The following is a 19,607-nucleotide window of genomic DNA, read 5'->3' on the forward strand; positions in this document are numbered from 1 at the left end:
GAATTGCAGGTGAGGAACCTTGCTCCTTTTTTATGATGGGGCGCTCCCCCAACGCCTGTTGCCGGCCACCGGAGGAGGACTGGCCCACCACGTGCTCACGTAGGTCGGAAATCCTCCGGATTCCAGGCTTTCCCGTATTTCCGTCTCCGCACCGCGTTCGCACCCCGAGGGCTCCCGAGGCTGCCCCGCCCACGCGCTTCCCGCAGACACCGGCCGGGAAGACCCGCGCGGCCGCCGGTGCGGACACCCTGCTCCAGGAAGCCGCTCCGGGAAGCCGCCCCTCGGGCTCTCCCGGCGGCCGCGGGCCGGAGGAGGGGCGGCGGGCGGGGATCCCCGGCGCCGGAGGCGGGGCACCCGGAAGCGCGCGCGGACCTGCCGCGCCGAGCCCGGACGGCCGGGGGTGGACAGGGCGGCGGCGACTGCGGTCACAGGTGGGCGGCTGCGGCGGGGGCGCGGCTGTGCGGGGCCGGGGTCCAGCGGAGCCGAGATCCGGAGACGGGTTCCGCTTCTCCGGAGGAGCCGACCCTCCTCCGTTCCGTCTCCACCTCTTGGGCTGCAGCCGCACCTCCGTCGGGAGAGCAGGTAACTTCCCTTCCAAGGTCATTCTCCGGGCGGGGCGGTGGTGCTCGAGGCCCGCCCACGTCCTCCCGATTGGCGGGGGCGGGAGAGGCGCGCCCGGTGCGCAGTCGGAGAAGCTGGGGCTGGACGGCTATCCTGAGCTCTGCCCGGGTTCCTGGTGGCATTCCCGGAGCTGGACTGCTGCTCCTACCAGCCAGGAGCGTCCGCCGGTTCCAGCTGGCAGACAGTGCGCCTCTCCCTGCAACCCCAGGGGTGAGTTTTCACCAGCTCCTAGCCTTGGGGCGGAGACCGCCCTCCCAGTTCCGCACCCGCAGGTGAACGCCACCGCCCGCGCTCCAGTTGTCCCGGGCAGCGTGGTCTACCGTCACCATGGGAACGGCTGGTGTCCTAACAGCATCTGCCTTGGGTGGGAAGGGGCAGAAGGGAAAGCTCTAAGACTCCCCCCCCCACTCCCCTCCTCCCTCCCAGCCCTGGAGCCCCCTGCCTGGCCAAGCAGCGCCACGGAAGCGGATGACAACAGGCTTTCTTCTCATTTTTTGGTTGCTTAGGCGTTGGCGGCTGCTCAGAAGCGTGGATGTGTTTACAAGATGTGAATTGTGTTCTCATCACCTTCACCTTCTGAGGGCTTCTTACGCCTCATGGTGACAGGTGCAGATCACCACGCCGAAGGGCATTATGAAGCCCGTGAAGAAGAAACCCGAAGAACCTGAGTTGGAGCCTCTATGCTGCTGCGAGTACATAGATCGCAATGGGGAGAAGAACCACGTGGCTGCCTGTCTGTGCGATTGCCAGGATCTGGATGAAGGGTGTGAGAGGTAAGGACTCAGGGCTCCCGCTGCCTGACCCCCCGCCCCCCCACCAGCCCAGCCCTGTGAGTGCCTTGGCTCTTGATTCTATTGCCAAGGGTCTACGCTTGTTTTTCTGTGTCCAGGGTAAGGGTTTTATAAAGCTGTGTTATGCAGTAGTGCAGTGTCTGCCCAGCTGAATTACTAGAATCTGATCTTTGTTGTTTTTGTTTAAAACACGCAGGCAAAAGGAAATTAGACATGCTAAGTAATAAAAAAATTGCAAAGCAGCAGAGTTCATTATGGACACGTGTGTTGCAGAAAGTGCCTATGTTCTCAGGGATCTCTCACTAGAGATAAATTGGTACTAGGATGCACCTTGGGGTTACAAGGTGGTTCTGCTTTGGGTGGGTATCCTGGGAGACGGGCCAGAGGCGCGGGCATCCCCTAGACCATGGCCTTTTGTGGCAACGACAATAGTGGCTGACGGAGCAAACTGTACTTGGCCTGTTCTCAGGCCATCTAAAGAATAATGTTGAATGTCTTTGAAGAACTTTTGTCCCAAACAGCAGTAACCTTGCTTTTATCGCATTTTCTAAGTGATTATACACATAAAATTTGTTATATGGAAATTGTGATGTGGGAATAATAGGTATATTGGGAACTTAAGTTTTTCCATTAATAATTACTACTGGTTAAAAAAAAAAAAAAAAAAGACCAGGTGGTGGCCAGTCGCTCACTCGGAGCTGGGTGTGTAAGTCTGGGCCTGAGAAGCCTAACCTGGGCACTGCTGGAGGCTGAGGACTAACCTTGACCCCTAAGAGCTCATTGCCCTTTGCAGATCTTCTAACAGTGTCTGTAGTCTCCTTCACAGGTTCTTTAGTCTGAAATTCATACAGGGAAGAAAGGGAGCGCTTTGCCTTAATGAAGGAGCAAAGCTCCAGGTTCCGTAATGGCCATAGCTCAAGAGCAGAGCCCTTGCATTAACCTTGCTAATTCTCCCTTCCTGATCGCCCTGGAGACCTGAGTCGTCCTGGGAGTTCTCTCCCAGGCTCCCTTGCCTCCCTTCTCTGGAGGTAGGCTTTCAGGCTCCCCCTGCACTGCTGTACTGAATGACTCCCCTCTGGTCGCCTTGCATTCACTTCCAAGTTCCAGTCCCACTGTGGGTGAAACTTCATCTGTGCCTCAACTCTATGGCTCCTTGTGAGCCTGCGTTGGTTCACCCAGGCTGTCGAGATACCTTAGACTGAGTAATTTAGGAATAGCACGAATTGTTCGCCCACAGTTCGGCAGGCTAAAAAGTCCACGGCAGATCCAGTGTGTGCCATGAGTCCTCTTCTTTCAGGTGGCACGCCTGGTGTGGCAGGAGGGGCGAGTGACCCCGTTGGGCTCCTTTTGGGCCCACAGAGGGGGCGGGCTGCACCGCCCGAGACACCTGCATCCTGTGTTTTGGAACCTGGGTGTCAGGCCTGGCTCCACTTCCCATTTCAGCTTCCTGCTGATGCAGACCTTGGGAGTTGGAATGGCTCAAGGATTATTCCTACACACCTGGCGACCTGGATTGAGTTCCCAGCTCCTGGCCTTGGCCTGGCCCAGCTGCTGCAGGTGTTTGGGAAATGAACAGTGGATGGAAGTTCTCTGTTGCTCCCTTTTGTCTTCAAAAAATTTTTTTGAGTAAAATTATTTTTAGATAATAAAGATTTTGGTAAAAAGGAGGGCTTTGCCCTCATGATCTCCTCCTAAAGGTGCATAACTAATACGAATTACTTAATGATGTTGGAGATCAGGATTCAACTTGAATTTGGGAGATGTTCAGATCTGGACAGTCTGCCAGTGTTTTGTTACCACCTTCTCCTGTCTCCCAAAGTCATGTTCTTCTCACATGTGAAATATATTAACTTCATCCTAATAGCTTTAACAGTCTTAAACTCAAAAGCTCCAAATCCAGAGCATATGAATCAAATCTAGGAGAGACTCAAGGTAGCGCTCATTTGCTGCCGTGAATTCCCCTCCTGCGGTGAGCCTGTGAAATGAAATGTCTTGTGTTTTCCAGGTACAATAGTGGGACATGCACAGAGTACACATGTTCGTTCCAAAACTGAGAAACAAGAAAGATGGGGCAGGCATTGTGCGATGGGTTAAACCACCAATGGGTACCTCCATGCTGTGTCAGAGTGTCAGCTCAAGTCTCAGCTGCTCTACTATTTTTTTTTAAGTTTTTTTATTATTTTTTAATTGGAAAGGTAGATCAGATTTATGGAGAGATACAAAGATTTTCTCTCTGCTGGTTCATTCCTCAAATGGCCGCAATGGCCAGAGTTGAGCTGATCCGAAGCCACGAGTCTCCCATGTGGGTGCAGGGTCCCAAGGTTTTGAGCCATCCTCAGCTGCTTTCCCAGGCTACAGCAGACAGCTGGGTGGGAAGTAGAGCAGCTGAAACACGAACTGGTGCCCATTTAGGATCCCAGTGTTTGCAAAGGGAGGATTTAGCCACTCAGCCATTGGGCCGGGCCCATTAGCAGCTCTCCTAATGATCTAGGTTCCTGTTATTGTGCTGGGGCAGTGGTGGGGTGGGAGAAGGCAGTAGAAAGATAGCTAAGTACTTGGATCCCTGTCACTCACAGGGGAGACCCTGCTGTAGTTCTTGGGTCCTGTCTTCTGCCTGACCTAGACCTGGCTGTTGTGGCCATCTGGGCAGTGAATTCGCAGATAGATTTCTCTCCCTCTCTCTCTGTCTTTTTCACTCTCCTTTCATATAGATAAATAGATCTTGTGGAAAAAAAAGAATTCCTTACAAGTCCCAATCCAATTACAAATAATACTAAGTGTGAAAACTTGAGAATAATCATCTTTGACTAGTTATTCCACCTTCTGAACCCGTGGGGATGGTCCCCTCTGGCTTTTCAAGCAGCTCTGCTGGGCATATCCCACCCTGTAGCTTGCATAGCCCGAGTCAGGGGTCCACAGCTTATCCTGGTTGGCATTGCTCACTGGTGGCTCTTTCAGCCTAGGGTCTCTGGGCCAGGGTCTCAGGCTCAGCGGTGGGGATTCTACAGTGAGCCCTCTGCTAGGTTTCACTGCTGTGTGCCATAGTGGGGGCTTTTGTGATGACCCTGCCCCTGTGGCTTTTTCTGGCCTTGGTCTCAGGTTTGCTGGGCATCCTTTGCCATGGAGGAAGTAGCCATACCTCTATAGCTCTTTCACTCATTTTTTGTTTGTTTGTTTGTTTGAGATTGATTTATTTACTGAAAAGCTGAGTTACAGGGAGAAAGAAAGAGACAGATATCTTCCACCCACTGGTTCACTTCCAAAATGGCCACAATGGCTGGAACTGGGCTGAGCCAAAGCCAGGTGCTTCTTCGGGATCTCCCACGTGGGTACAGGCACCCCAGCACTTGGGCCATCTTCTGCTGCTTTCCTGGGCCATTATCAGGGGCTGGATTGGAAGTGGTGTTTTGCCCACTATGGCTCCTCTTTTAAGTGCCTGCAGAGGTGACACCCAATGGATGGCACCAGGATGTGCTGCTACCTGTGCCCTTAAGAGGGTGGCCACTATAGCCTGCAGCACACCTAGGTTCTTGGAGGCAGCCCGAGGCGGCCTTGCAGCGCTGCAACAGGAGGAAGGGGGCAGAGTCTCAAGGTGGCACTGGGCAGCGAACCTGTTCCACAGTGCCCAGGGCTGCTTTTACCAGCCCTTCTATCCTGAAGGCCCTGAGAGGGGCAGCCCCAGGACCTCCCAGGTGGCCTCTGCGCCATTTCCCATTGTCTTTGTGTGGAGCACAGGGTGCTCCAGTAGGAGTCTCGGTGCTGCCCCCCAATTGTATTTCTCAGTTGTTACAATAAAGGCATGCTGAGAAAGCATTAAATTCCCCACATTTTTAATTGTTTCCGTTTTGATTATAAATTGTGTCTTTAGGTTGTTTCTTGTGTTTTGCTGGAAGCATTCATGAGAAGCCAGGTGGTGCCGTGAACACTTGGCTTGGAGATTTCTCTTGCCAACATGCAGGCTGCTTGCACTTGAGCTGCCGCTTCTGTTATGTGACCAGTCTGTAGTTCAAGGATACAAACAGCCCGCAGCCCAGGTTTGTGGGACAAGGATCGCTTTCCCTTCGGTTTCTGATGACCTGTTCCTTATTCCTGTTGTGAGAATGGCCTTTTCCGACCCTGCGTGTACCAGCGTTTTGCTCGTGACCTCTGAGGTAATGATCTCTGAGGCTGAGGCTTTCTCGGCAGCTCCTTTCTCCTTTGGAGCCCTTACTAGATTGACCCTTCTTTGTAATCCATCCTTTTCTAGCATGGGCTTCCAGTATCATCAGCCCTTTCCCCATTTCCCAGTTCTAGCACTGCTAACACCCCATTTCTTGGCACTGATGTGTGCCTTCTCCCGTTTGGACTGTTGTCAAGTGCAGATGTGCACTGCCCACAGTGCTGGAGGCTGTGAAGCTGGGCCTGGCTTGTGGCTTTCAGTGGCTGGGGAGGGCGTGTTTGCTCACTGTCCCTGGTGCCTGTGTGCTGCAGCTTTATAGGGCGGAAGGGGCGAATAAGCTTTCAGGGCCTCTCAGCGGCACCAGGCAGGTTCGGGAGGGCTGCCCTCTGACCTCCAGTATCTCCTGCAGGCTCCGCCTCCCAGCCCTCCAGCACTGGGGATGAGGTTTTGCTGCATGAATGGGGGGGGGGGCACATGCACAGGGACATGGTGCAGTCTAAGTTTGCACAGAAACAGGCAGGTACCTTCCTGTTCAGCAGGTGCAGTCATCTGACCAATACTAGCTTGCTCTCCATCTTTCCTGGGAAGACTGACTAGGTTTTGTGCCGCACACATTTCTTTCTGTTGGAACACCTTTGTCCATTCCTCTCCAGGCTTGTTATTGTTATTAATATTTTATCTTTTGAATTAGTTACGGGCGAGAGGAAGAGAGAGAGAGAGATATTCCATGCACTCGTTCGTTTCCCAGATGGCTACAATGGCCAGAGGTGGGCCAAACTAAAGCCAGAAACTTTTTCCAGGTCTTCCTACATGTGTGCAGGCACCCAAGCTCCTGGACCATCTTCTGCTTTCCTAGGTGCGTTAGCAGGGAGCTGGATCAGAAGAGGAGCAGCCGGGACTTGAATTGGAGCTCATATGAGAAGCTAGCACTGCAGGCAGAGACTTAGCATACTGTGCCACTGTGCCACTGTGCCACAGTGCCAGTCCCTTTCCATGCTTAGAGCACTCAGTGGTCATCAGGGGCAGGCTCAGGTCACACTTTTTCCTCAAGAACCTTCTCTTCTTGATGGTGACCCCCCTAACTAGAAGTGTTTGCTCTCCTGAGCCATCTGTAATGTCTGGTTGTAGAATGTGCTAGAGAACCATGCTTGCTTTGTCACTCTCTTGGTATTTCTTGAATTCTTGGATTGTCTTTGAAATTCGGTTATGAGTGTTTTTTTCAGATTCTCATGGCTGCCCACCCGCCCTGCCTACAGGTTCTTTGCCTGATATGTGTGTACAGCTATGGATTTATTTAGTGGAGAAATAATCTTGACTGTTAAATTTCTAAGCATGGCCTTCTTGTCTCTCCTTATAAAAACATATGAATCAGGATAACTCAAGTTTAAAAGTGAGGAAGCAAAAGACCTTGGCCTTGGGTGTCTCTCATTCCCTGAGCTGCTGTTTGGTGTTCCGTGTTGTGTGGTTTTTAATCCCACAAACCCTAAATGAAGTAAGTGGCTTTTCTCGGTGCGTTTTTGGAATAGGTGGATTACGTGCAAATCCCTGCAGCCAGAGACTTGTGAAAGAATCATGGACACAGTTTCTGATCGCCTCCGAATTCCGTGGCTTCGCGGAGCCAAGAAAGTCAACGTGAGCCTCCTGCCCCCGCTGGTCCTGCTGCCCGTCTTCCTTCATGTGGCCTCCTGGCACTTCCTCCTGGGTGTGCTGGTGCTCACCTCCCTCCCCGTGCTGGCCCTCTGGTACTACTACCTCACGCACAGGCGCAAAGAACAGACTCTCTTTTTCCTCAGCCTTGGACTGTTCTCGCTGGGCTATATGTACTACGTGTTCCTGCAGGAAGTGGTCCCCAAAGGCCGCGTGGGGCCCACCCAGCTGGTCCTTCTCACCTGCGGCTTATTGCTGATACTGCTGGCCCTGCACAGAGCCAAGAGGAACCCAGGCTACCTCAGCAGCCCTGCGGGCAGGGACGGGGCGCCTGGCCACGGCAGCCACCCTGAGGGCCTGCCAGGAAAGGGGCAAGAGCTGCCCAAAGGTTTCCCGGGAGCAGAAACTGCAGGAGGCCTCAACAATCGCACCCTCAAGGATGACCTTAAGGGCCCCTCCCGGATGCTGGCTAGGAGCCCCAGCAAGCCGAATGAGGACTGGTGTGCCAAGTGTCAGCTGGTGCGCCCGGCGCGGGCCTGGCATTGCCGGATCTGTGGCATCTGTGTGAGGAGGATGGATCATCACTGTGTCTGGTATGTGGGGGTAAAAAAAAAAACCCAGGCGGCTTGCAGAAGTGAAAATTCACGGGAGAGTCTCATTCGATCGTCCTGCGCTCTCCTCAGTCCCCCTCCTCCCCAGCTTTGCACCCTGCGATGCTTGCAGGCTGTCGTCATGTTCCCACTTAGTCATCAGGTTTCCCAGTTTCACAGATTTGGGTCCTTCAGTCATTTCCTGAAGGAGCCTAACTGAAAAGGTTGGGTTCTTCTTCTTTTTTTTTTTCTTTCAATTTTCTTTTGAGCTGCTCTTCATTGATTTTCTCCCTAGTAGTAGAGGAGAATCTACAGTCGAATGATTTTTAAAAGCATTTGTTTTCATCTACTTGAAAGGCAGGGTGAGAGAGTGGGAGGGAGGGAGGAGAGAAGGAGAAAGAGACCCGCCATCTGCTGGTTCATTCTCCAGCCAGGGCCGGGTCAGGCTGGAGACAGGAGCCAGCGAGTCCATCTGGTCTGCTGTGTAGGTGGCAGGGGCCTAAGCACTCAAGCCATCACTTGCTGCCTGCTAGGATGCGTTAGCAGAAAGCGAGGCTGGAAGTGGAGTAGCCAGGACTCAAACCAGGCACACATCCTGGGGACGTGAATGTGTCCCAGGTGGCTACTGCACATGGTGAGTTTTTAAAGAATTGATCAGAATCAGTAGAGGCATATTTCTCTGTGCTACTCCTTTTGAACAGAGCTTGACTGAATCTTCCCCTGTTTTTGAGTGACTCTTGGTCATTTGGTGCTAAATCCCAATCCTTTTGGTGCTGCCAAGGGCTTCCAATCAGCGTTGCTGAGTTGGGGCTCCACACCTTCCAGCTAGCCAGAGGCAGTGAAGGCTTGTAAGACCCACAAGCTATGAAGTGTGTCATTTTGGAGCTTTATGGAGTGAATGTATGTGAATGTTGTGAGTAGCATGCTTGCAGCCTTCCTGCTCATGAGGCAGTGTGATTGATGAGTTAATGTGTTGGGTGTCCAGCGTTTGGTTGTGTGGTATGCTTCCCCTCAGAAGGGGCTGGGAATGCAGGGCACTGGAGTGGACTTAGTTGCACAGCTTAAGTACAGGGACCTCACTGTTCTAGAGCTGAACTTTATCTTTAGGAGCAAACAGGTATTTCTGTGTCTTCAGCTGAGTGTGTGCATGTCCACATGGATGTGCACTGGCTGTTTACAGATGCCTGTTGGCAGATGTACAGAGAGGAGGAGAGACAGAGAGGAAGATCTTCTGTCCGATGATTCACTCCCCAAGTGGCTGCAATGGCTGGAACTATGCCAATCTGAAGCCAGGAGCCCGGAGCTTCTTCCAGGTATCCCACACAGGTGCAGGGTCCCAAGACTTTGAACCGTCCTTGGCTCCTTTTCCAGGCCACAAGCTGAGAGCTGGATTGGAAGCATGGTTGCCAAGATTAGAACTGGCACCCATAGGGGATCCTGGGGCGTTCATGGCAAGGACTTTGGCTGCTAGGCCATTGTGCTGTGCCCCTGAAAGCCTCCCCCAAGCATCCCTGAGTGCAGGTGTAGGAGCGCCCCCTTTACATTCTGCCCTGATGGCCATGACCTAGGATTATTTTTGCCTGTAAAGTAGCCCATATATGAGCAAGTTGTTCTGTACCCCACACCATTAGTGGCTGTAAAGTCTTTGGACTTTCTTATTATGCTTTGTTATACCCGAGTTGTATTTTCCATAGTGTGTAGGAATTTTGGTGACCCAGTTTCCTGAAATTTTATATATTTAAAGCCAGAGACTGCGCTCTCGCCTCTGCTGGCTCACTGCTCAAATGGCTTAACAGCCGTGGCTGGGCCAGGCCGAAACCAGGTGCCTGGGACTCAATCCAGGTTTCCCATGGCCTGAGTGAGCAACCCCATCATGAGAGCCATCATCACCTGCTGCTTCTCAGGGCTACATTAGCAGGACGCTGGAATTGGCAGGATGCAGGCGTCCCGATGCAGGGCCCCTCCAGGTCAGCCTGTTGCTGATTTTGCATTTTTTTAAGCTTTTGCAAATGTTACTTACCACACTTTCTTCATAGCTAGGTGATAAACTTCACTTGGAACGGATGAAGATTTGTTAGCCAGTTTCTGTTTCTTATCTAGTCTTGTCCTAATGCTGTAATTCCATTTTGCAAAAGACTAGAGAAAATGGCAAAGTTTTCATTTCCCTAATGTTGAAAAATAAAGAGAACTTTTTTAATGATCGAAATTCATACCCGCCCCATTTTGAAGGCTTTCTTGTTTATTATGTGAGTTACACAGAGAACTTTTAAAAACATGTTTGCTTTTTTTTTTTCTCTTGTGCTGTTTTGAGGATAAATAGCTGCGTTGGAGAATCAAATCATCAAGCATTTATCCTTGCCCTTTTCATCTTCTTGCTCACCTCGCTGTACGGGATCACACTGACCCTGGATACCATCTGTAGAGACAGAAGTGTCTTCACCGCTCTCTTCTATTGTCCTGGAGTTTATGCCGATTACAGGTGAGGTGCGGGTACCACGGCTGAGAACCATGGGAGAGCACTGACCGTTGCCACTAAGGAGGGCTGATGCTTGTTGCTGGGGCATGCCTGAAAACACAGCGCAGGTCTGGGTAGCCCTGAAATCACCAGTAAACTTATGCAGCGACTGTGCATTTTCCTAGGTTGGTGTTGGAAGGACCACTGACTGACCCGGTGGTGTGTGCACAGGTGTGGGCTAAGTCAGGGACTTCCAGTGTCCAGTGACCTTTTCAGGCCTGAGGCACCTGCAGGTCCCAGGCTCTGAGTGTGGCCTGTTAGCCATTGGTGTCAGGAAACTTCCTCCTTCATTGCTCCTTTTGGGTGATTTTGAACGCAGTCTTTGTTATTGGGTGCTGCTGACCCCTCTGAGAAGGATTTCGCAGCTCTCTCCAACCTGCCTTTTCTTTCTGACCTCTCTTGGTTGGTTCTATTGTAGTCCTCTCCTGAGGACTGTGCTGTCTAGGTCACATTTGCCTTGGGCACTGTCGGGTCGGGGCCCATTTATGGCAAAGGCTGGGCTGCTGCAGCCTGGTCTCCATGCCTGCCTGTGCCTGGGTGCTCCGCTGACTTGGGTATTACTACATGGCTTGGTCCCTTCCTTTCTTCTCATTGGCTGATGTCAGAATAATCTTTGCTTTTTCTCACCAGTGCCCCAGGAGGGTGCTTTTGTTAGCCAGTAGACAGATAGCCCAGAGGGCCACCCTGGATGAGCCTCTGTGGCCATTGTTGGAACAGACCGGTGCTCCTCCTTCAGGGTGTCCCGGCTCGCTCCGTGGCTGGGCAGCATCTGGAAGCAGAGCACATCTGTGTGCCGTGGGCTGGTGGGCAGGAGCTGCGAGCACAGGCCTGCTGCATGGGGAACTCGTGCCACCTCAACTTCGTGAAGAGGTCTTTGGGTACAGTCACTATCAGGGCACCCTTCAGCCTCATCTGTGAAGATTCGGGGTGAAGTTATCTCCAACTCACTCTGTTTTGGGAATATTTTATTTCAGAATGGTGCTAAACTTAGGAAACTAAAGATGTGAGGTGGTAATAGAGTTCCCATATGCCTCTCATTTCCCCTTTTAACAGCTCATATTAATATCTTTGTCACAGTTAATGAACCACAGAAACTTCCTCTTTTTCCTTTATTTTTGTTTTTTAGATTTACTCATTTTAAAGGCAGAGTTACAAAGAGATGGAGACAGAGATCTTCGATCCACTGGTTCGCTTTCCATGTGGCCACAGTGACCCGGGCTGGGCCAGGCCAGAGCCAGGAGCCAGGAGCCTCTTCAGGGTTTCCCATATGGATACGCTGACTAAAGCACTTGGGTCATCCTCGGCTGCTTTCCCAGGCCACAGGCAGGGAACTGGAAGGGAAATGGAAGCAGCCGGGACAAGAACCTGCACCCATATGGGATCCTGGCTGGTGCAAGGCAATGATTTAGCTAGTAGGTTTTTGTGCTGTGCCCAGTAAGCTGGGTTTTAAATGCTGAGTTCCCATGTTTTGTGTAAGTAGGTAGAGGGCTGCTGGAGGTGGAGCTGTCTCCTTAGACTGCAAAGATAACAGAGATAGAGCTGCAGCCCTGCTCCCAGGGGTCTTCTTCCTAGAGGAAACTCATTGTGCCATGCAGTGCCCTTGTCTTCCCATGAGTCAGTTGGTTCCAGCTTAGGGATTATGCCTTCAGTCAGGCCACAGGTGTCATGTGCCATTCTGTTAGGCCCTGTGCTGGTTGTGTGGAGGACATAAAATGCCAAACCAACCCTTGCTATTCTGTTATAACATACCTGACAAAGAGGCACTAATAATCCTCAAATCAAATAGAACACGGTCACTCTCATCAGTTGGTTCTTTATTGATGTTTTGAGGATAGAAAGGCATCTTCTGGTTTGGCGGATGTGGGGAGGTACCAAGTATAAAGTGCGTAAAACGTTAGCATAGTGACAGCTTTTCTGCATGTGACGACAGACAACAGCCCTGACTGGCCTGTCCCTCTCCTAGCTCGGCTCTGTCCTTCACCTGCGTGTGGTACTCTGCGATCATCACAGCGGGCATGGCCTACATCCTCCTGATCCAGCTGATCAACATCAGCTACAACGTGACGGAGAGGGAAGTCCAGCAGGCCCTGCGGCAGAAGACAGGGCGTCGGCTCCTCTGGGGGCTCATCGTGGACACAGGCCAGTACAACCGGGGCTTCCTGCGGAACTGGCATCAGTTCTCCATGCTGGGCACGCGCATGTTCCCCCACCCTGCTGAGGACATTGTCTGAAGTGCCTTGTGTTGCGCTGCCCTGAGGGACTGCTCCACCCTCGGTATCCCTTCCGTTTCACATGCCCGTGTCCGTGCAGGCTCTTCGTGTGTGTCCCTGCTTTCTCAAAGGTATCACAGGGCCACGCTCAGGGTTAGAGACTGGACCGGGGAGAAGGGAATTTTTCTGACTTTACAACTCGAGAGATTTTTTTTTTTATATTGATGCAGTGTAGAGCCATTCTTTTCCTGTCACCTTATCAAATGGACTCAGTTGCCAAAAGTTGACAAGGATGTGGATTGCTAATGCACACATGGATTGAAGCAATTGCCTTCCATGAATGGGGGCAGAGAGTTTTGGATTAGGGTAGTTTCTAGTCCCTCTTTGAATCTTAATAGCCATGTGACCCTTGGTTGTGTCACTTTCCCAAGTCTCAGGTTCAACTGCAAAGTGGGGTACTCATGCCTGCCCTGCCTCATGAAGCCGTTGTGAGGGTCACGTGAGTGATGAACTGAAGCACTTGGAGACCTAAGACAGCCCAGTGTGAGTGAGGCGATGGGTGTGGCATACTGTTGTGCAATTACGACAACTTCTCGTGCAGTGGTCAGTCACTGTTGGAGCAGGATGGCATGATGTCTATCTGGAGAGTCTGCTGATAACAATTACAAAAGTAATTATCACTGTGTGTAAGGTACAGTGGGCATGAGTTTTTTGTTTTCTGTGTGTTTGGTTTGGATTTACTAGTTAACTCCAATAAACATTAATGTTCTTTTTCTCTTTCCACATTTCACTGGCTAAGGTGCTAGCACATTTGTGACAGTGGCTGGAAGAGAAGAAACGCTCCTGTGGGTATACTACTTTCTTTCCTGGGTAGCGAAGCTGATTAACAAGGGCTTGATTTTTTTTTTTTTTTTTTTTGGTTCATGAGTTTTAAATGCTGTCCTTTTATAGCGCTAAATTATGAAAAGTCAGTCTTCTGACATTCACATTTTTCTGACATGAACTTTCTCTGAGTTGACTGGCATCTTCCTATTCAGTTTATATATTCTCATTTACCCTTCCCAAAGTAGAAGAATCTCACTAGCAAAGAAAAAAAATGGTGTATCTGCTTTTTGCTAATAAGATTATAGTTTCTGCCTGACTTTCCGAAATATGAAGTCTTTTCTTTAATCATAACTCAACACTTGAAGATATATCAAAGATTAAATATTTATGTGGAGCAGGTCATTCAGCCATAGAATTAAGATGAGGGAATTTTACGCAGGGAAAACACCCTCTGGGAATGTTTGATTTTATTCATGTATTGTTTTGCAATCCCAGCCTAAAGATAACTCATGATTTCTTCTAGTTTGCCTTGATTTTATGTAGGGGAAAATACTGCTCGCTTTGTCAGGCATTCTGTGCATGCTCCTTAGGGATTTACAAATGGTGAGAGAAAATGGCACTCCTTCTTCCCTCTGCAGCCAGCACCATCCCTGGTCCTGCCACTCATCGGGCTGTCCTTCAGCCAGTCACCCTGTGCTTATTCAGGTTTGCTCTGCCCCCAGAGATGATGCTTAATGAGTGAGATTCCCTAGTCCAGTGGAATGAGCCACAGTACAAGCTTCGGATGTCAGCTGACACCGTGGTCTCTACGGGAATGTCGTTTCTCCTACCCACAGCCAGGATGGAAGTTGGATGGCATACAACTAGTTTGTTTCTGAAAAGGTAGTGGATAAGAGAGTAATCCTGTCAAGGACAGAGTGTGTGGGCAGAAAATTGGTAGCTGTCAGTGGCAAACAGTGTCATCTGTGTAGCCAACACTGAATGAATTGTAATGATTAATGAAAGCTGATGGAAACATTTGTATAGGCAATAATTTTAGCTTGCCAGAACTTTAACAGCAGTCAAAATATAATGTGATGAAGATGAGTAGTCCAAAAAGACCAAAGTCATTTGAGAGAATTATAGCTGATTATCTTCTTGGTAACCGTACACTCTTACGTGATCACTTGGTTGAGGGAACTCGTTCCTTCCAGTTGGCCAGGACTCTTAATTTCTGGCTTAGTGGAATGCTGATGCTTGTTTTAAGTTCTTTGAGAACTCAGATGGACAGTTTTGAACCTGGCAAACAATGAGTGGATTTGAGGGCTAAAAGCTTTCACAAGTGCTTGTCCTAAAAGGAATAGCCAAAGGGGCTGTGTGTGAGTGAGCAACATTTCTACAGGGCCTAGGACATCCCTGGTCCACCCACCCAGATTTCCAAGTCTTTATAATGTGGAACCACTTGAAGGATTTCGCAACTGACCTTGGTTCTCTGCAATGGACAGAGGAATTGATTGTGGTGTCTTTGAAAAGATGAGGCCTCCAGATGAGTCCTTTCCAGAGACTCCTGTCATGGTGGCAGCAGCATGGAACTGCTCTGCACACCTGTGAAGTTTTTTGGCCAGAGAGTAAAGCCCCTAGTACATGCTCATTAAACAAGAAGCCCTTCTCCCACTCTATTAAACGTGGATGTGGAGCTGCTTAAAGGGCCTGTTCTACTCTGAGCACTTACATCATCATAGTGCTCTATACTGTTCTTGGGGGAAATGAGTGCGTCTATAGCAAAGACTCAATAGAAATATGCAATATGTCAAAAAGTTTGTGAAAAATGGAAGTGAATATTTTGTAAAAAGTTGAAGTGCAATTTTTTTTTTGTAATGCACATTTGTCATGAACTTTTTGAAGATCCTAGTTAAGGATCAGGATTGCAATGAAAGAAGGAAATTCTTTGGTACTTTTTATACTTACAGAGCACTCTGGTGAATCTGCTTGGGCCCTCCTGAAATGAACTGGCCATTAACACCTCATTTGTAGGCTGCTTGGAGCTGTTCTGGGACAAAGCGCTGCTTGTTTCATGTAGGCCAAGCGTGTATTTGTATTAAGACACTGTGACCCTTTGCTGTCCAAGCAGTGTTTGCCTTTAGTGAATGAAATAACTGTTGTATTCCTCTGTACCATCTGCCTATTCAAAATATTGCTAGAGAATTTCTCTTACGCAATAGTCCTTGGTACTTCTAATATCTTGGTAAGAGAAAATTTTCTGTACCAGAGTCCTCCACTGCCAGAAATACAATGCCAGTAAAATGATACGTAATACTGACCATCTGCTTGATAGACTATTTTTCTTTGGGTGGGACGTTAGCTTCTTGTTATAAAAGCTCAACTATCATAAGCAAGAACATGACACCTAGAGGGAGCACAGTTTTAGGCACAGGATGTGTAAAAAAATTGGTTTTTTTTTGAGGTTCAAGGATCTCTTTAAACTAGGTAATAAGTAGATTTATACAACTTAACTGCATTTTAGCTATACTTGGTGCCCTGCATTTTGAAAACAGATTTTCTTGAACAAGCAGTAGTTGACAGGAGACTTTTTCTTATACCTATCTGGGCACCTGCTTTGCTCAGCTGCAGCTTCACGAGTGTGCCATTTTAATATGTGAAAGCCATGCTAAACTCGATACAGCAGCCTGGTCAGTATGTTCGGGTGGATGTTGGCTCTGCTTAACGTAAGCCTTTGCAGACTCAGCTGAAAGTGATCGTGTTGCTGACAGACAATAGTCCACACTTGAGCTGGCATGAGGCGTTTCACTGTTGCAGCAGCTGGAGCCAAAGACAACTTTGGTTAAGGGGGACAAAATGTGTCCTCTGCTGGGTTGGGCTGTGACTCACGGGTATGCCAGCTTTCTGGATGGCACCTTTAACCTCTGCAGATACAGCATGCAACACCGAGCTGCAAGCCGGTCTAGTTACTGATGCAGCTAACCCCAGTCTCTTCAGGTGGGGCCACAGATACGGCACAGACCCGCTGGGTCAGGAGCACGGTGGTTTGAGTTAGTGTTTTTGAGCCTTTTCATTTGATTCCATCTCTGGGTCTGATGCCAGATGAAAGGAAGCCCAGAAATACTTACTTCCTAGGAAAGTCAACACTGAATATAACTGACACAGGAATTTATTAATGGGGATTTCTGAACCAACTCTGGAGGCTGGGGGCTAAACATTTTGCACTGATTTTATACTTGTTTTCCTGGATCCTCTTATCACCTCAGACTCAGACACAGGCCTTTTAAATGTAGATTTTGTAAATTACTGCCAATTGTGAAAAATGACGTCCTGTGACCAAGTTGTCCAAAAGGAAAATAAAGTGCTTTCTTTACAGAAAATATTTGGTGTTCCTTGGCGTGTCTGCCCACCACTTGCTTTAAGAACTCCCTGCTTTGGAGCTGTGTTGCCTCGTTGGCTATCTAGATATTCCCACCCTATGACCCTGGCTCTAAGCTGTCATTTTCCTGTTGGTTATTCTTCCTGTATGGGCATAAACTCTAACAGTAAAATTTCAAATCAGATATTCATGACAGTTCAGCAAGAAACAGCATCAAGATAATTATCTTTCCATCTAGGTTTTTAAAAACCTTGCTGGCCCAATCAGAATATGGACTGCTATAAATTTTTAGTTGGTGTTTGAAGTGAAGCAAAAGGAAAACTTAAGCTTTATAGTATCTGTTTAAGCCCCTGGTGTGTTCATTTAAGAAATGTATCCTTTCTTACAGTTGGGCTTGATATTAAACAAAATTGGAATTTGTTTTCTCAGTGTTTGTATCAGGCAGTATCCATCCTTTAACTGTACAGTAGTTAGTTGTAAACAGTGAATTCGATGGAGAGAGATGAGATATATGTTATTTTTTTAGCCCTGTTCTCTCACTGGCCTCCAGTCTTAAAACCACTCTTTTCAGATGACTCCTGCAGAACAATATTAGAAGAAGAGCTGTGCGGGGACAATGATATCATGGCGGAGGTACCATGTACTTCAGACTCTGTGCTATCGATCCCCTGATACAGCTCAGGGAAAGGGGATCCTGGTGGGTCGTCTTGCAGGGAGCAGAACCAGGAAGCTCTTGTAGGAAGCACGAGACACTGACAGCAGCAGTCAACCTGAAGAACCCCCACAGTGTATTTTTCCAGCTTTACCAAGTAGTAGTAGTTGCCTCAGGCCTGCAAAGGGCTTCCTCATTTTATCATATACATTTATGGACTACCTGAATGTGTTCTATTAAACATTTTGTAATTAAAAATTTTTTTTACAGCAGTTAATTCTCTGAGAGAACATTTCCATCAGTATTCATGACACCTTAAAGATGAAAACATTCTTTTGATTGAAGACAAGCAGCTCAGTGTCTAGATCAGACTTGAGCTGAGGACTTGAAAACAAATGTGTTATTTAGAAGTTGCAATGGGGAACATGAACAGACATTTGAATGAGTTGCTGGTTTGTCTTTGATGGAGTAGCTGTTTCTGGAATTTCCTTTGGGCTCATGAAGGTACATAACAGAAGGAAGCAAAAAAGAGTCTCCTAAGTCAGCATACATTGCTGCCTGTTGCCATTCTGGGGCCTGGGTTGGCAGCAGTGCTGGTCAAAAAGGCAGCGATTGGCTAGGATTCCCGCTGCTGCTGCTCAGCTCCTTTTCTAACCGCGCACTACTTCTTCCCATTTAATTAAAGGGATGCTTGTCAGCAACTCTTCTTTAAACAGTAAGGACATATTTTCTCACACAGGGTCAGACAGGCATAAAAGTCCTTTTTAAAGCTTATTCCACTGAAAATAAATGACAGTAGGATTCATTTGAGCAGTGGAACCCTTAACTGTTTAGCTGACCCCACAGTGCTGAGTGGTGGAGGGAACAGAACTAGGAGTTTGGGGGAAATCAAAGGAGCGAGGACAAATTCTCAATTCCTCTGATCCAAGTGGCATGTACACCGGAAGAGGTAGCATGCACATGTATCCCAGGGCCACCAGAGAGCGCCGCTGTCCTAAGCAGCACACTGGGCCAGGTCCACTTGTCGCTGGGACAGCCAGGAATCACAATGGTGACGGCCGCTGGAAGTCTGGGAGAATTTCGGCAACCTTTCTACGGAGGTGTTCTCGCCTTTCTTCTTTCTTCCTTTCCTCTTTCATAAATTTCACACACTTCTTCCATGTTTGAAATGTGACCTGGAGAATCCTCCTTTAAAAATAAATAGTGAAAAAATGTGAATTAGTGAGGAAAAGTAGACTCTCCAATAGATGTACATCAAACACTTTGAAGAAATGATTCTTTGGGTCAGTGTTCTGATGTATAGCGGGTAAAGCTGTTGCCTGGGATGCTGATACCCCAGGTGGGCATTGGTTTGTGTCCCTGCTGCTCTACTTCTGATCCAGCTCCTTGCTAAGTCCTGGGAGGACAGCAGAAGGTGGCCCACATGCGTACACCCCTGCTACCCACGGTGGAGAGCCAAAAGAAGCTCTTGGTCCCTGACCCAGCCCTGGTTGTAGCCACTGGGGAGTGAACCACACCACCCGCCCTTCCTTCCTTCCCCTTTGTCCCTATTGGAAAGGAAGATCAGATTTATAGAGAAAAGGAGAGACAGAAGATCCTCCATCCACTGGTTCACTTCCCAAATGGTGGTAATGGTTGAGGATGAGCTTCCTCTGGGCAGGGTCCCAAGGCTTTGGACCATCCTCCATGCCATAAACAGGGTGCTGGATGGGAAGTGGAGCAGCTAAGACATAACCCAGTACCCACATGGGATCCCGGCACCTGCAATGTGAGGATTTGGCCATTGAGCCACTGCACTGGGCCTAGCTCTGACTTCCAAATAAGTAATCTTAAAAAAAAAAAAAAAAAAAACAATTCTTACATGAATAAAACATTATATTTAAAAGTGCAGAAATTATAATTGGGATTCAGTGTGAAATGTCATGAGGAAAATAAAATGACAGAGTTCCTGATAGGATATTTTTATTTTTGACTATTTTCATGCTTTGACCAGCTGAGCAGGGAAGCTGTCTCTGAGGGGCTGACGTGTGAGTAGCTGTCCCTGGTGGCCTGTTACAGTGCAGGCCACGAGATGCTCTGATCTGGCCCAGGGATGTGGCAAGGGCAGCCCCAGGCCTCAGGGCAAAGATGGCCGGGCACTGCATGCAGAAGGTGTCACAAGCTCCAAGGACGGCGGGAGAGAGCGTGTTGGGGAGCAGCCTGGGCTCAGGCTGTGGGGAGCAGTAGCTTAGGCTCCCAG

At 49.0% G+C, this 19,607-nt stretch overlaps 2 protein-coding genes across 4 annotated transcripts in view; one reads left to right on the top strand and one right to left on the bottom strand.

Moving 5' to 3' along the window:
• The first annotated feature begins 490 nt into the window (after nucleotides 1-490).
• Nucleotides 491-13,037, top strand: ZDHHC23 (zinc finger DHHC-type palmitoyltransferase 23). 3 transcript variants are annotated; one of them, XM_058661906.1, is made up of 5 exons: nucleotides 491-582; nucleotides 1,128-1,394; nucleotides 7,098-7,811; nucleotides 10,120-10,287; nucleotides 12,287-13,037. In XM_058661906.1, the coding sequence occupies exons 2-5, from the start codon at nucleotides 1,255-1,257 to the stop codon at nucleotides 12,552-12,554; spliced, it is 1,290 nt and encodes a 429-aa protein (XP_058517889.1). In that variant the 5' UTR covers nucleotides 491-582; nucleotides 1,128-1,254; the 3' UTR covers nucleotides 12,555-13,037. The 3 variants fall into 3 exon arrangements, with proteins under 3 accessions (XP_058517889.1, XP_036350751.2, XP_004578344.2); XM_036494858.2 differs by lacking the exon at nucleotides 491-582 and adding an exon at nucleotides 629-831 and having other exon boundaries at nucleotides 10,129-10,287; XM_004578287.4 differs by lacking the exon at nucleotides 491-582 and adding an exon at nucleotides 633-831.
• A 5,309-nt stretch (nucleotides 13,038-18,346) lies between these two features.
• CCDC191 (coiled-coil domain containing 191) overlaps nucleotides 18,347-19,607 on the bottom strand; it is a 95,716-nt gene continuing 94,455 nt past the window's right edge. Inside the window, exon 17 of the mRNA XM_058661908.1 lies at nucleotides 18,347-18,556. Coding sequence (XP_058517891.1) covers nucleotides 18,412-18,556 — 145 coding nt within the window. The 3' untranslated portion in view covers nucleotides 18,347-18,411. The remainder of the gene's footprint in view (nucleotides 18,557-19,607) is intronic.

The sequence above is a fragment of the Ochotona princeps genome, chromosome 3 (genome assembly GCF_030435755.1).
Source record: "Ochotona princeps isolate mOchPri1 chromosome 3, mOchPri1.hap1, whole genome shotgun sequence".
NCBI classification, from domain to species: Eukaryota; Metazoa; Chordata; class Mammalia; order Lagomorpha; family Ochotonidae; genus Ochotona; species Ochotona princeps.